This window comes from Engraulis encrasicolus, chromosome 1 (genome assembly GCF_034702125.1).
Source record: "Engraulis encrasicolus isolate BLACKSEA-1 chromosome 1, IST_EnEncr_1.0, whole genome shotgun sequence".
Lineage (NCBI taxonomy): Eukaryota > Metazoa > Chordata > Actinopteri > Clupeiformes > Engraulidae > Engraulis > Engraulis encrasicolus.
This window is the reverse complement of record NC_085857.1, coordinates 20414549-20429727: the sequence shown is the minus strand read 5'-3', so window position 1 is coordinate 20429727 and position 15179 is coordinate 20414549. Positions and strand designations below refer to the sequence as shown.

The 15179-nt window shown below is 44.6% G+C and overlaps 1 protein-coding gene across 1 annotated transcript in view; it reads left to right on the top strand.

Annotated features, from left to right (window-relative positions):
* The window catches only part of npepps (aminopeptidase puromycin sensitive), a 73529-nt gene that overhangs the window by 44468 nt on the left and 13882 nt on the right, over positions 1 to 15179 (top strand). Inside the window, exons 15-17 of the mRNA XM_063198731.1 lie at positions 4358 to 4497; positions 7635 to 7769; positions 12501 to 12720. Coding sequence (XP_063054801.1) covers positions 4358 to 4497; positions 7635 to 7769; positions 12501 to 12720 — 495 coding nt within the window. The remainder of the gene's footprint in view (positions 1 to 4357; positions 4498 to 7634; positions 7770 to 12500; positions 12721 to 15179) is intronic.

Below are 15179 nucleotides of genomic sequence, written 5' to 3'. Positions count from 1 at the left end.
GGTCACTTTGTACAGTATTATGAACGGTGGGGGGGATATACAGTGCATATACAGTCACTGTAGAAAAAAAGTAGTGCGGCCGGGGAGGGCATTGAGTAGAGAGGGAGAGAAGTAGAGTAGAGTGTCATTTATTAATCCTGAGGGAAAATTAGGGTGTCAAGTAGCATACATGCATAAATACAGAAGACATTACACACAAGACATTACACACTCCTTGAGAAGGAGACAACTGAGAGAGGGGCAGGGGCAGTGTTTTAATCATCATGATGTTGGGAGGCTTAAGATGAGGAGAAGCGGGTGTTCAAAAAAGGTTGAGACCCACTGGTGAACAGAGAGAGAGAGTAGAGAGAAAGAGAGGTTCCATTGGCCCATTGTTTCCGGGTTCTATTATTGCAAGCGGGAGGGGGCGGGGGGGGGGATCCCCCTTTAGGCAGACCTAGGCAGACCTAAGGACTGTTCTATTATGACACGCCCCTTTAGGCAGACCGGAACCTGGTCATGTTAGGTGCCCATAGCAACCTATTACATTGGAATATCTCTATACTTAAAGAATCTCTGGTAGTGCAGCACGGGAGGGCACTGAGGGGAGAGGGAGCGAATGGGGTAGTGAGTGGATATACTTCTTGTCACTGTGTACAGTACAGCATAGCGGGAAGGGAGGAGAGGCCTGCGGGAGGGAGGGAGAGAGAGAGAGAGAGAGAGAGAGAGGGACAGAGAAGGGAGTGGACGTGTCTATTGGTCACAGTATTGTCCACTGTGCGATAGGGGAGGGGAGGGTCCCCGAGGGAATTCACAGTTACAGCACTGTGAACTGACTACACAGGACTGGCGCTAGGCATAGGCAGATAAGGCAGTCGCCTAGGGCACCACATGTCTTAGGGGCGCCATAAAGCCAAAAGGTCCCACAGAATTAGAAAGTCGAGCAAAATAAAACATTGACAAAGTTGTCATGTTCACTCGGTGTATATATAGGAACTAGATCTGTGCTCAATCAGATGTAGATATCAACGCTAATGTCTAGATCAGGGTTTCCCAAACTGGGCGGATATGTGTGTTTTTATACAACATTAATGAAAATGAAGTAGTTTTTAACTGTATGGTGAACTGTATGCTTGAAGAAACATGAAGTCTACAGTATTGGAAATGAGGATTCCCAAATGACTGCATAATGTGCAGTGAAGCCATATCTGAGCGGCCATCAAGACACCAAAACATTGTTTAGGGGGTGCGCGAACCACATTGAAATGTACAAGGGGGTGCGCAAGAAAAAAAGTTTGGGAACCACTGGTCTAGATACACAAAAGGAAAGGGGGTGCTCGCCTAGGGCACCAAATGGACTAGAACCGGCCCTGTGACTACACACACCCAACCGGCTGGCCTCCTATGCTGCTGCTTAGGGAACAGGGTGTGTGTGTGTGTGTGTGTGTGTGTGTGTGTGTGTGTGTGTGTGTGTGTGTGTGTGTGTGTGTGTGTGTGTGTGTGTGTGTGTGTGTGTGTCTGAGTGTGTGTGTGTGTGTGTGTGTGTGTGTGTGTGTCTGAGTGTGTGTCTGAGTGTGTGTGAGTGTGAGTCTGAGTGTGTGTGTGTGTGTGTGTGTGTGTGTCTGAGTGTGTGTGTGTGTCTGAGTGTGTTTGGGAGACGTAGAAAGGAAGTAAGTGTATGTGTGAAAGCAAAATTGTGCTTGTGTGTGTGTGTGAGGAAGAGAGAAATGGGGAGACTGTCTGTCTCACACGTACAGGACATTTTCTGCCTGTCATAAAAAATACACATACAGAGATGTTCGGTAGCCAGGGTGTGTGTGTCTGTGTCTGTGTCTGTGTCTGTGTCTGTGTATGAGAGATTTTATGGGAGTAGCACTTAGAACTAGAAGACACGGAGCTCATCCCTGGTATGGTTTGTTACATCACTGGCTGCCTGCGACGGCGGCACCAAGTTCCATGTTCTTGGAACTCACTCCTTCCCTCCCAGCTCCGGAACACTGGCCCAGATGGCCATGTTTTTAACACACACACACACACACACACACACACACACACACACACACACACACACACACACACACACACACACACACACACACACACACACACACACACACACACACACACACACACACACACACATACACACATGCACACGCACATACACACATGCACACGCACATGCACACACACGCACACTTTCATTTAAGAAGTCTCCATAAAAACAGGGGGCAGGGAGTTCAGTGGGCAATGTTTTTATTTTAAAAGTCAGTTCAGGGTGTGCACGTTCAAAGAAAAGCAGCGTCCAGCAGGTGCCAAATAGAAAAAAGAAGAGATCTGCGCACTGCTTACAAAAAAAGACTAAATTTACTATTGAAAACTCTTCAATTTAGCAATCGTCCTCTTTCATAGGCATTTTTTCACCCTGCGAGCATATGTGGATTGGTCTGCCTTTATCCTTTATTTAGAAAGTCTCCATAAAACAGAAACAGGGGGGGTCAAGGAGTTCAGTTGCCATGGCAAAATGATGGTGTCATGGCGTAGCTGCAGGGCGGACAACAATGTCATATTGTGGTAGTTCCCATTATATTGTTTAGCGAATGTTATTGCAGCCAGATTTTGCACCCGAGCTTACAGTACTTGATGTAATGTAATCTTCTTAGTTTTGGTAAAACTATGGAGCTTACAAAGGTAAGAAGGTGGGGGATGAAGAATGGTGACTATTTTGTTCCTCAAATTCAACTCAGAAAGCCAGTACATGCTAAGACTTGAATACTTTGCCACAAAAGAACTGAAGCAAAATGTTGGCGTCATGACGTAGCTGCAGGATGGACAACAATGCCATATTGTTGTAGTTCCCATTGTATTTATATTGCAGCTAGATTTTGCAATTATGTTTTCCGAGGTTAGCCAGATTTTGATAATAATCTTCTTAGTTTTGGTAAAAACTATGGAGCTTACGAACATAGGGGGATGGAGACTCTTTTGTTCCTCAAATTTAGCTCAGAAGGGCCACAAGGTACATGTTGAGGCTGGAAAACTGAAGCAGCCATTAGAATTTTTAAATGAGTCTTCCCACTAATGGATGTTTGGTTTTAATTTGGGTGACTGATGATTACATCCACTGGGTCTCAAGTTATTAATAGGCAATTAGTGGGCAAATGAAATTTCTTTCACTTTTTGGTGACAAATGGATTATGTGCACTTGTAGAGTGCAAGCCCCCTACCCCGATCCACCTCGCATTTCCCCGTCGATCACACATATGCTGGGCCTCAGAATTAATAACAACCAATGGTGTGCCTGTTGACTTCACTTGGCAAGCGATTTTTGTGTTGTGTGCGTGCAAAATATGTAATTATTTGGACTACACAACAGACGTCGCAAGTCTGACGTAGGGTTGGCTGTGCCTCGGTTCACGTCAAATATGCGAGGCGCACGTGTAGTCTCTAACACAGTTTTGCACAAAAGCTAAAATAACGTTTCTTGCGTGTCGAAAATGAGTGGTCTTTCGACGCAAATCCAAACCTTTCAAATTCACTGCCATCATATGTGAAATCCAGAGCACATGCCAAACGGGATGAGGATTTAGCTTGACTCGCTCCATTAATTAAAATTCATTCATTCATTCATTAAAAATTTTGAGAGCTCCAGCCCCATGGATCGGAAGTAGAAGGGCGTGACTTAGGTGCCCCATTGGGGGGCATTGGTCAATTTCATTTTTTAATACTAAGGAGGTCGTTGTCAGTCTTGTGATGTTGTCAAGGGGGCATTTCTTCAAAAAACAAAACAAAACAAAACAAAAAACGGTTGATTACCAACGAGTTCAAAATGCTCGGCCCTGGTTACATTCTGTCCACGGCGGTGTGATTATTAGGTGTGATGAGTCTCCGGGGATGATGTCCACCTAGACATCCTCCTCCTTACCGACGCGTAGAATGCCAGTAGAACGCGTCTCATCCGATCAGATATCGCAAAATAAATTGACTGGATCTAACTATTGTATAATGTAATATAATTAGGGATGCACATTATCGATTAATTCATTAATCATTAGTTGATAGCCTTATCGATCAACTTACAATTAATTCATAAGCGGCGTTTTTCCCCCGAAATCTCAATGTTTCTCTAAAACAACTAAAAAAACTAAATCTAAAAATGCTTATAAAAAATTGAGACAAAATACCACATTTAAATTCATTCTATTTTAATTCTTTGCCCATTTCACCAGTTCGTCAGTTGAATTGTCGATTAATTGCGATTAATGTTTTTTAATCGATTAACGCATTGATCGATTAAAGTCGATTAATCGATTAATCGTTTGCATCCCTAAATGTAATGTGAGGTAACATGATGTTATCTGCTGTGCGTTTGCTCCAGGTGAGGAGTGTCCCAGCTGGATGGTGCCCATCAGCATCTGCACCAGCGAGGACCCGGGCTGCACCAAGATGAAGGTGCTGCTGGACCAGGCCGAGACCACCGTCACCGTGCCCAGCGTCGCCCCCGAGCAGTGGGTCAAGGTGAGGGACGCCCACTGCTCTGTGTGTGTCCGTGTGTGTGCGTGCGTGCGCATGCGTGTGCGCATGCGTGTCTTTTTGTGTCTGTGTGTGTTTGCCAGCAGTGGGTCAAGGTGAGGGACGAACTTTTAGTAGAGAAAGTGCGCTCAACTCCGAAAAGTTTCTTACAAGATCTTTGGGTGCGAGCAAACAGCAAAGTTCATGTATAGTAGAAAAGCTGCACTCCCGGATCAATTTCTTGCAGTTTTAACAGACAGCGTCTGTCTGTCTGCCATGCTAACCCAGTATTAAAACTGCAAGAAATTGATCCGGGAGTGCGGCTTTTTTTACTATACATCAAGGTGAGGGACGCCCACCGCTCTGTGTGTGTCCGTGCGTGTGCGTGTGCGTGTGCGTGTGCGCATGTTGTGTCTGTGTGTGTTTAACCAGCTCTACATTGTAGACAGGGTCGTCGTTTTTTATGAAGATCCACTTGTTTGTGTGCGTGTGTGTGTTTTGAATGTGTTATTGTTTGTATGAGTGTGTGTGTTTTGAATGTGTTATTGTTTGTATGAGTGTGTGCGTTTTGAATGTGTTATTGTTTGTATGAGTGTGTGCGTTTTGAATGTGTTCTGTTTTCTTGAGGAAGGCATCTTACGTTTTTGGCCTGCAACTACTGTATTGAGCAATGAAAAGAAATGCAAAATTAAATGCCATGGTGCAGTCTTTGTGTGAAGGAACCACGGTCTTTAATGACTACAATTGTGTTTATCTGCTATGGATGGAGGTGTAGGGAGCGATATCTTCACATGCATAACTTCAGCTGGCCTCTTACAAAAGGTCAATGCATGTTAAATTGTAACAGAAGTCAACGTTTTCAACACACGCGCACACACACACACACACACACACACACACACACACACACACACACACACACACACACACACACACACACACACACACACACACACACACACACACACACACACACACACACAAGCGAACAAACAAACCGCCTGTCCGTCTTGCAAGCTGTGAGCCCGTCTCTCTCTCTCTGGAGTGCCGTTCAGTCGCTTACAAAGTACCCCGGAAGCGTTGGCTGCAGTCCAAGCTCTCGCAAATGTTTGCTTATCTTGTCGTCTTTTTTTCTTTTTGGAAGGGTCATAACGCTGAGTCAAAGCAGACCTAATCTGTCTCCGTCTTTGAGTTTCGTTTTCTGCTAGTGAGCAGCATTTGAATAGAGCTGGGCTGAACTGAGCTGAACTGGTGCCCTTGCAAATATGCTCCCTGTCCCTAGTGGCAAGACTGTGGTCAAGGCGTTACAACCGAATTGCACTCTCGTGGACACTGACACGCACTACAATGACATCAAGTGTTTACGCACACACGCGCGCGCGCGCACACACACACACACACACACACACACACACACACACACACAAACACACACGTTGCATATTTCTATTCAAGGCAAACTCACAGGCGCATGCATTACTTAGCGTTACATTACACTTGGCTGACACTTCCAAAGCTACCGGTACTAGCAGTTGGTACAGGGTGTTGTTAGTTACAGTCCTCCCTGTTACACTTCATGGGTAGAGGCATGGAGAGGGTTAGGCTGGGGGTCGAACCTTGCAGCCCCATGGTCCAAAGTCCGCCTCCTCCTCACGCTGCACAATAACATTCATACATGCCAAAGTCTAAAGACATTAACGTGACCATGCTGCCAGGTTCTTGGACGTTTTTGTTGACACAGACGAGTTATCACCATGAGCTAAGTCGATGCATGTCAGTCAGTGCTGTGGTGAAACCAGTCAAGTCTGTGGCAGAGCCTGAAGTCTAAAAGGTATTAGCCCTGGCGCTGCTGTCTGGCTCGTTGCCCGTGCGGCGACTACAGATGATGAGTTGTCACCCTGAGCTGTTTGTCTTGTGACTCATTTGACATCATTTTCATATTATCCTCTCCGGTCCAGCCAATGGGATTCACACTTGGAGAGACACTTGGTTCTCACCTGATTTTAAAATGAGGTCAAATTAGAAAAAAAGAAAATGTTAAGGAAGCGTGTGTGTGTGCTTTTGAATAATAATTCACCATACTGACATCTGCCGTAGTGTGAAGTGCAGTCAGATTGTGTTTACAACACAACGGTGTAACACGAGAGCAAATATCGGCAGAGTACAGGTTCAAAGTACCGGAAATTGTTCTTTTACGATACCTTTGTCATTCTGTGAAGTCATTATTCCTTAATTGAGCCAAAACAATCATCAGTCTTGACATTTTTACTGTTGTTTGACTGGAGGGTTGTACGGTAGTACTCTCGTAAACGGTACCTCTCTTAAATTGTCTATCCAGTGGAGAGAAGTTTTGAAAACCAGTCTCTGACCCTTTTTTTGGCAACTTTGTTGGTCCTCTTTTCTCTGTTTTCTTCCGTTTGTTCCATAGCCTTTGCCTCAGCTTTCACCCTCCACGACTGCCACACTCTGGATTATTATTGACCCCATTGGCACGCTGTGCATAAATATACCTTTGCCTTCCATTTGAAAGTGAATTGAAAGCCCAACTGGGAAACTCAAAACTCCCATTGTCAATGTGACACAGCACTCCACAGTACACAGTGCTCACTGCACACAACAAAATTGCATTTATGCCTCACTCACGCAAGGGGGCACCATCCAATGGCGCACCCAGGGAGCAGTGTGGCGGGGCGGTACCATGCTCAGGGTACCTCTCTCATTGAGGAGGATGGGGGAGAGCACTGGTTAATTACTACACCCCCTCCCCCCAACCATTTATCTATGACTGCCTAGATGTCTGCTGCAGATTATATTACACTCTACATTAATCCAGGAATGGTGTGTCTACTGTAACTAAGGGTAACACAACACAACATAATCTACTGAAATGAAAAAATGCGTAACAGAAATTAACTTGCCTTTGTCTTCTGTTGGTCTTTCATGCCTCTCCTGCAAATAAATCCAGGCATGCTGGGTAGAAATGAACTTGCCCATCCTAACCCCCCTCTTTCTTTCTGTTTCTCTCTCTTGCTTTCTTTCTCTCTTGCTCTCTTTCTCTCTCGCTTTCTCTCTCACACACACTCTCTCTGCCTCGGTCTCTCTCTCTGTCTCTCTCTCGCTCTCTCGTCTCGTCTCTTCTGCAGATTAATCCAGGCACGGTGGGCTTCTACCGTATCCAGTACAGCTCGCCCATGCTGGAGAGCCTGCTGCCAGGCATCCGAGACCTCAGCCTGCTGCCCGTCGACCGGCTGGGCCTGCAGAACGACCTCTTCTCCCTGGTGAGCCTGGTGCCCATTACACTAAGGTGCTGTTTCCACGTAGCAGGATATTTTTTAGCAGGGTATTTTTTTTCTCCTGCTAGGTGTAAACGCAACATGTGGATAAAAAAAATCCTCCATTGTAACAAATGCGTTTCAGCCCCCTAAACAGGATATTTTTTTCTTCTGCTTTTTATACCTGGATTTTAAATATCTGCTATGTGGAAACGGAAGGCCAAAACCAATGCAAAACCAATACAAGCAGGAGAAAAAAATATCCACATATAAAAATATCCAGCTATTTGTAAACAGCACCTAAGTGAAAAGCCCATTTGGGAAACTCCAACTCCCATTGTCATTGTGACACAGCCACTCCGCAGCACACAAGTGAACACTGCATGCAACAAAATTGCATTTATGCCTCACCCGTGCAAGGGGGCAGCCTTCAATGGCGCTCCAAGGGAGCAGTGCGGCGGGACGGTACCATGGGTATTCATTGCCGTACTTTAATTACCAATTATTAATGCATTTATTGGCATTAGCTGTGGTTGTACCACCTGACGCCCTGAGCCCAAAAAATGGCATTGATACTATGTTGTGTTAGGATCATTATATGCATTAGGGATGCAAACGATAAATCGATTAATCGACTTTAATGGATCAATGCATTAATCGATTAAAAAACATTAATCACAATTAATCGACAATTCAACTGACAAGAGACCCAGGTGAAAAAGGCATGTGAAGAGTGTGTGTGAGGAGGGGTGTGAATGGTGGCAATATTTGAAAACACCTTTGGATTAAAGAATTGAAATAGAATTTAAATATGGTATTTTCTCAATTTTTAATTACAATTTTTAGATTTGATACGTTTTTTTTTCGAGAAACATTGAGATTTCGGAGGGAAAACACCGCTTATCAATTAATCGTAAGTCGATCGATAAGGCTATCAACTAATGATTAATGAATTAATCGATAATTTGCATCCCTAATATGCATATAAAATATCACAACATCTGATGGGGCCTGCAGAGCGACCTTTTCTCCCTGGTCAGTGTACAGGAGAGGGGTAGTGGAACTTAGCAGCAGAATGATAGGAAATTTAGCATTTTTTGTGTATACAATATACAAACATCAAGAACATTTACCTTACCATTATTAATTTAATTTGTAAATATTCCTTCTAGATACTAAAAATATTAGAGAGAGTTTTTAAAAGAATGGTTATAGTGCAAATTGACTTTGGGACAAATATTGATTTTCATAGTCTTATCATGGGTGTTTCTGTATTATGTAAGACGTTATTGTCTGTCTTGGGGTATTCTTGGGCACAAAGACACAAATCAGCCCGATTGATGCAATCTTATTTGTTCCTGAGAAGACAAGATTCAAGCCCTATTGAAGAAGCAGTGCAGTATTTTGCTTTGGGATTGACTCGAGCTGTCAACCTTGTATACATGTGCGTGCATTTATGCACGTTTGTGGGTGTGTGTGTGGGCGTGTGCATGTGCGTGTGCGTCAAGGTGTGGGTGTATGCGTGCGTGTCAAGATGTGTGTTTGTGTGTCAGAAAGCAAAGGTTAGCGATGCAAGGCAACAAGTCCCTGATAAGCAGCTCCACTACTCTAAACCCGAGCTTCGCCTCCAGGGGTTTGAGATGGGAGCTCCGGCGCGCGCGCACGCGCACACACACACACACACACACACACACACACACACACACACACACACACACACACACACACACACACACACACACACACACACACACAATTGTTACGCAATAGCACTAGTCCCATTTTGCGCCCTAGCCTAGGAAACCACCAGATGAACCCTAGTGGTTGTAAATAAATATTCTTGGCTGGCTTGGCTGGCAGGTTTAACACTGCACCATTGGAGATACTCGCAAAGGACGCAAGTTCTGTCCTCTTATCAAAACACCCTGTCTTGGAATTCTGTTTGAAACTGAATCTGTTAAGTAAATAAGCTATAGCCCTTTTTCACAGACAGTGAAGTACTACATGGAATTGATTAATTTCCTTAATTTCCCCCCCGGGATCAATAAAATTGCTCTACTCTACTCTACTAATACAAAAATAAATAGGGGCAGGCATGCAAGCATGTTAACGTTGACGACACAGCTGCACTGGCCTATTTCATGCCACAGTTGGTTCTACCAGGGGCATGACTATTAGCCCCTGGGCCCAGGGCCCTGCAGTATTGGTGGTGGGGGCCCTGTTGTGACCGTGGTGGTCCGAATGGGGGCCCTATCAGTGCTTTGCCCTGTGTGTGATTGTTCTGCCACTGGCCCATAAACCTCAGTGCCAGACCATCAGTTTGATGCATAGTACTGCTTGCTAGGCTACCCGCTGATGGGCCACTTGGATAACAGAAGCTACAACCCAGTGCCACATATAAGGAATGACCTGCTTTTGCCAGCACAAATGCTCTAATTTGACAGGGAAAATACGAAATTGTCAAAATATTTTAAATATATCACGTCATGGCAGTCAAAAGCCACTAGGCCTGTGCTGCGTCTCTTGCGGTGTCAGGGGGTACGGAAATTTTCACGGCGCTGCCACACCCACGCACAGGAGCTGTAAAAACACTCGTTTACCTCACTTGTATTGCTTTACATGTGTGTGTGTGTGTTTTTTGTTCTTATTTTACAGCAGTTGCGTCACTTGTAACTAGACCTGTCCTTAACGTTTGTCAGCGCATTTATCTTCATAGTGGGTGCTCTCAAACATCCCTCCCCCTGCTATGTCGGTATGAGCTGCGTACCTGTCGAGACGAGCTCCCAAACCATTACATCAAACATCTTCTATTATGAAGATGTTTCAAGCCTGTGCATTTTCTGGATCCATGTGATTTCAGGTGAATGCCCCTTTAGGGGACCTTTTGGAGTCTTGGGGCACGATCACACAGACCGCGGATTTCTGCCTACAATATGTGATGCACGTCCAGCTGATTAATCAGAAGTGACCACACTGAGCGTGGATCCACCAACGCCCCCTTAGGAGACCAAACTTCAGCACACTCTTTTGCATTGGGTGGGCGTAGTTTGGGTTATCTTACACTAATTAGAAGATGTTTGGTTACATTTTTAGGGTTTGGGTAGGGCTGCACAATTAATCTAAATAAATCGAAAATCGTGATCAAAACGTGATATTGAAATCGTATCAATCAAGATTTAATCGTGACAATAGTGAGTGACCTGCCTACAAGTGTCCTTGAAGCCAGAACATGCTGGTGTTTCTGTCCAAAATTCAGCAAAAAAATCAGTTGTTTATTGCTGTTCAATAATTGTGATTAATAATCGAGATTTTGATTTTGGTCAAAATAATCGTGATTATCATTTTTTCCTTAATCGTGCAGCCCTAGGTTTGAGGTTGGGCTATGATGTTAACAGCCTATTGATTGTTCATCTTGACGAAGCAACCCATCTTGACAGAACACCCTCACTCCACCCGGCTCTTTTTTTATAGAGAGCCACTAAATCTGCTCTATGTCCATAACGACATACAGGTTGGTTGCTTGTTTGGTCGGTCGGTTAGGGCAGAGAGGGGAAGAGGGACAGGGAAAACAAATAGAAGTGGCTCTAGTAAAAGTTGTCAATGATTGACTGCAGCTGGTGTGACGTGAGTGGCGTTTGCTCTGTTTTTCTTTCATCCAGCGGCTCTCACCTTTGGTACTTCATTCCCTGACCCAAAAACAAAATCTGTCACTTTACCATTCCCATTTTTCGTTTGTCTCTTTCTGCAATCTGTATAACCTGCTTGCTTTCATGACACCCTGCCATCCTTGCTCAATTTCTCTTCCTTCTCCCCTTGCCTCACCTCCTCAGTCTTTCTTATGCTCTCTCCATACACTCTGTCTTTCTTTTTTTCCTTTCCTGCATTCCTGTCTTTCATTTCCTATATTCCTTTTTTTGTGCTTTCTTTCATCTATGCATTTTTCTACCTTCTCACCCCCCCCCCCCCCACACACACACACACACACACACACACACACACACACACACACACACAACACCCCCCCCTTCTTTATTTATTTCTTGTAAAATAATGCAGTAAAGGTCCTAACTTGAAACGTTTTGAGATTTTGACACATACTTACGCAAACAAAGATTGTTGGATTGTTTTTATTATGAAATGTAATGGGCAATTGTGCTGTACCTGAGATAGTCCCCACTCTCTTTGTTTTTCTTATTTTCTCCATCACTCTTCTGCGATCTCTCTCAACTCTCTCTCTCCCTTCCTTTTCTACTTCCACTTCTCTATCCCCCCCCCAAAGGTGGAGGTCCCACCACTAGATTCTTAACGTTTAACTTATATTGATGTAAAAAAAAAATTTGATTTTTTAAATGGAAGTGGCCATGAAATAGCCACAGTTTCTTAAGTGGCAATTGACAATCTCTCTCTCTCCCTCGTACGGGCATATTCAGCACGTTGGAGGTGATGGAGGCCTTTGTGAACAAGCCCAACTGTACACATTTATTAATCTCTCTACCTCTCTACCTCTCTCCCTCTCTACCTCTCTACCTCTCTCTCCCTCTCTACCTTTCTCTCTCTCTCTCTCTCCCTCTCTACCTTTCTCTCTCTCTCTCTCTCTCTACCTCTCTCTCTCTCTACCTCTCTCTCTCTCTCTCTCTCTACCTCTCTCTCTCTACCTCTCTCTCTCTCTCTCTCTCTCTCTCTCTCTCTCTCTACCTCTCTCTCTCTCTCTCTACCTCTCCCCCCCCTCTGCTCTAGGCCCGTGCGGGCATGATCAGCACGGTGGAGGTGCTGAAGCTGATGGAGGCGTTTGTGAACGAGCCCAACTACACGGTGTGGAGCGACCTGAGCAGCAACCTGGGCGTGCTCTCCTCGCTGCTCTCGCACACCGACTACCACGAGGACATCCAGGAGTTCATACGCGACCTCTTCACGCCCATCGGCCTCAAGCTGGGCTGGGACAGCAAGCCGGGAGAAGGTAACTAGTAGGGGTGTGAATAATAATCGAAATGTATCTATGAATCGATCCTACGGCCTAAGATTTAATCGAAACGTATCGTATCAGAAATAATCGAATCGCTGGCTCCTGTACAATGCCCTTGCACCATAACATAATAGAAGTAGAAAAATAATTGCAAAAAATCGTGAAGGTAAAGGTGAAAAAGCTTAATGTTGCCAAAATCGTTGCAGTGTATGGTCACTGCCAGTTTTAACTCCTTTACAACCCTCCATCAGATAGAAACCTGTGTGCCTGTTGAGTTTTCCAAAGAGCATCGTTCGCTCCTTTGTGTTGCTTAAAGGAGCAGTCGCCACAGATGGTCGGTGATAAAGGCAGCTGATTTGGCTCTGTGGTGGCCGCTGCTGATGAGGCTTATTTATTTTCGCACACCCAAAGACATTCATTTTTTCCAAGAAGTTGACCGCGTCCTCTGACAGAACTTAAAGAGACACTGTGCAGGAAATGGTCCAAAAAGGTACTGCAACTATGCTGCTCATTGAAACTGGGCTGCCTATTGCCAAATTTGATCTTTACATGAAAGTTCACTAAGTAATAAACAAATATTTTCTAGTGTGGTCCAAGTACAGTCATTTTTGCAGCTAAAAATTGCTATTTTTGGAAATTCAAAATGGCGGACCATGGAGAAGATCCCCTTTTCATGTATGAAAAATGCCATTTTTCCAGTCATAGTGAATACTTACAATTTGATGGTGTTGGTAAGTATTTATGAAAAAGGTAACATTAGTGAATGGGCAGCATGAATTCTGGAAATAAACAACTACAAATCTCACACAGTGTCCCTTTAAAGCATATTTGTTTTCTCTCTGGACTCGACTCCCAGAGCAGAGCAAAGCAGCGAGTTTGCATGCTGAGCCGTTTGGCTTGCCTTGTGGGCGTGTTTGTGTGTAGCAGTAGGCATTTTTAAGCTCTGTGTGTGGTAGACTGCTGTCCTTGTCACCAGGTTGTGCTTGGCCTGGGCGGATGAGACTGGGGGCCAAGGCATGCTGGGGGGCCTGCATAGCTCAAATCACCTGGGGGGGGGGTTGGGGGCTGTTAACCGTGAAAGTGTTTTAACATACCTGCAAACTCGTCTCTTTTTGGCGACAATTGTCTTTTTATTCCCGTCCAATTAGGTCAAAATTAAGCAATAAGCCAGGGTAGGCCGTGGGATTGTGTTCGATTTATAACGGGTAAGGGGAGTGGGGTACGACGCAAGGCGGATTCCCCTTTTTCTTTGACAGGTTTGCAGGTCTGGTTTTACTGTTTTATTACAATACTACATTACATTTGGCAGAAGCTTCTGCGAAGCGACTTCCAAAAAGAGAACACAGACGACAGTATACTGGGGAACTTCAGAGCACAGCAAGTGCACATGTATTACAAGCAATACAGTACAACAACGTGCAAAGAAGTGAGGAAGTACAATGTATGCATGCATGACCAATGCATGACCATGTTAGTGGAAGAGGTTATGGATGAGTTGTATTTGTTGTCTTTTCCCCTTATTAAAGCCTTGGAGGTGGCCAAAGCATGTCGTCAGTGTTTTTTAAGTTCAAACATGAGCTAGCACTTCCATTAATGTGCGTTTTATATTTAGGAGCGTTTTGGTGATTGTCGATGTCCTTCAGATTACTTCCTGTTTACCACCTGAGCGTGTTACACAAACTATATCAATATTTATGTACCCCGCCCAACCATGCCATTTTTTTTTTGTCCCTTTAGGGGGTGGTTATTTGCTGTGTATTGATCAGTGGGGGTGCTGCACCACCCCTTGTAATGTGAGCTATGCAGCCATAGATCCAACCCTCTTCTTTTTCCTTAGTCCTACAGTTGGGGGGGTACGTGCCTGGCTTTGGCCAAGTCATGCTGGGAACTGCATAGGTCAGCCCAGCTGGCTGCTGCTTTTGTCAACTGTGCTATTGTGTTGCCACCGCAGTGTCCTCACCACACCTCTTTCTCCTCCTCTACACCAGTTTTTCCCAACCAGGGGTACGTGTACCACTAGGGGTACGTGAGCACACCTCAGGGGGTATTTGGAAAAATGTAATAATAACAAATATATGGAGTGTAGTCACATGGGGATAGAGGAACAGATATAGAGCATGAGTGAGGGGGTACTCAGCATATCACAAAATTGCTTAGGCAGCACACAGGACAAAAAAGGTTGGGAATCACTGCTCTACACAACACCCCAGAGTGTGAATATAGTCTTCAGTCATTACAGATGGTAGGGAGGGGAGTTTATTGATCCCAAAGGAATTTGAAGTCTCCAGCAGCACATTTTGTACACTTTTTTTACACATACGCACAGTATCCTGTATGCGCAGAACCTGTACATACTTATTCATGGGAGAGGATACAGTGCCTGTAAAAAGTCTACAAACCCCTGCTCAAATGCCAGGTTATTGTAAAAAAACAAAAAACAAATCTGTCTCAAA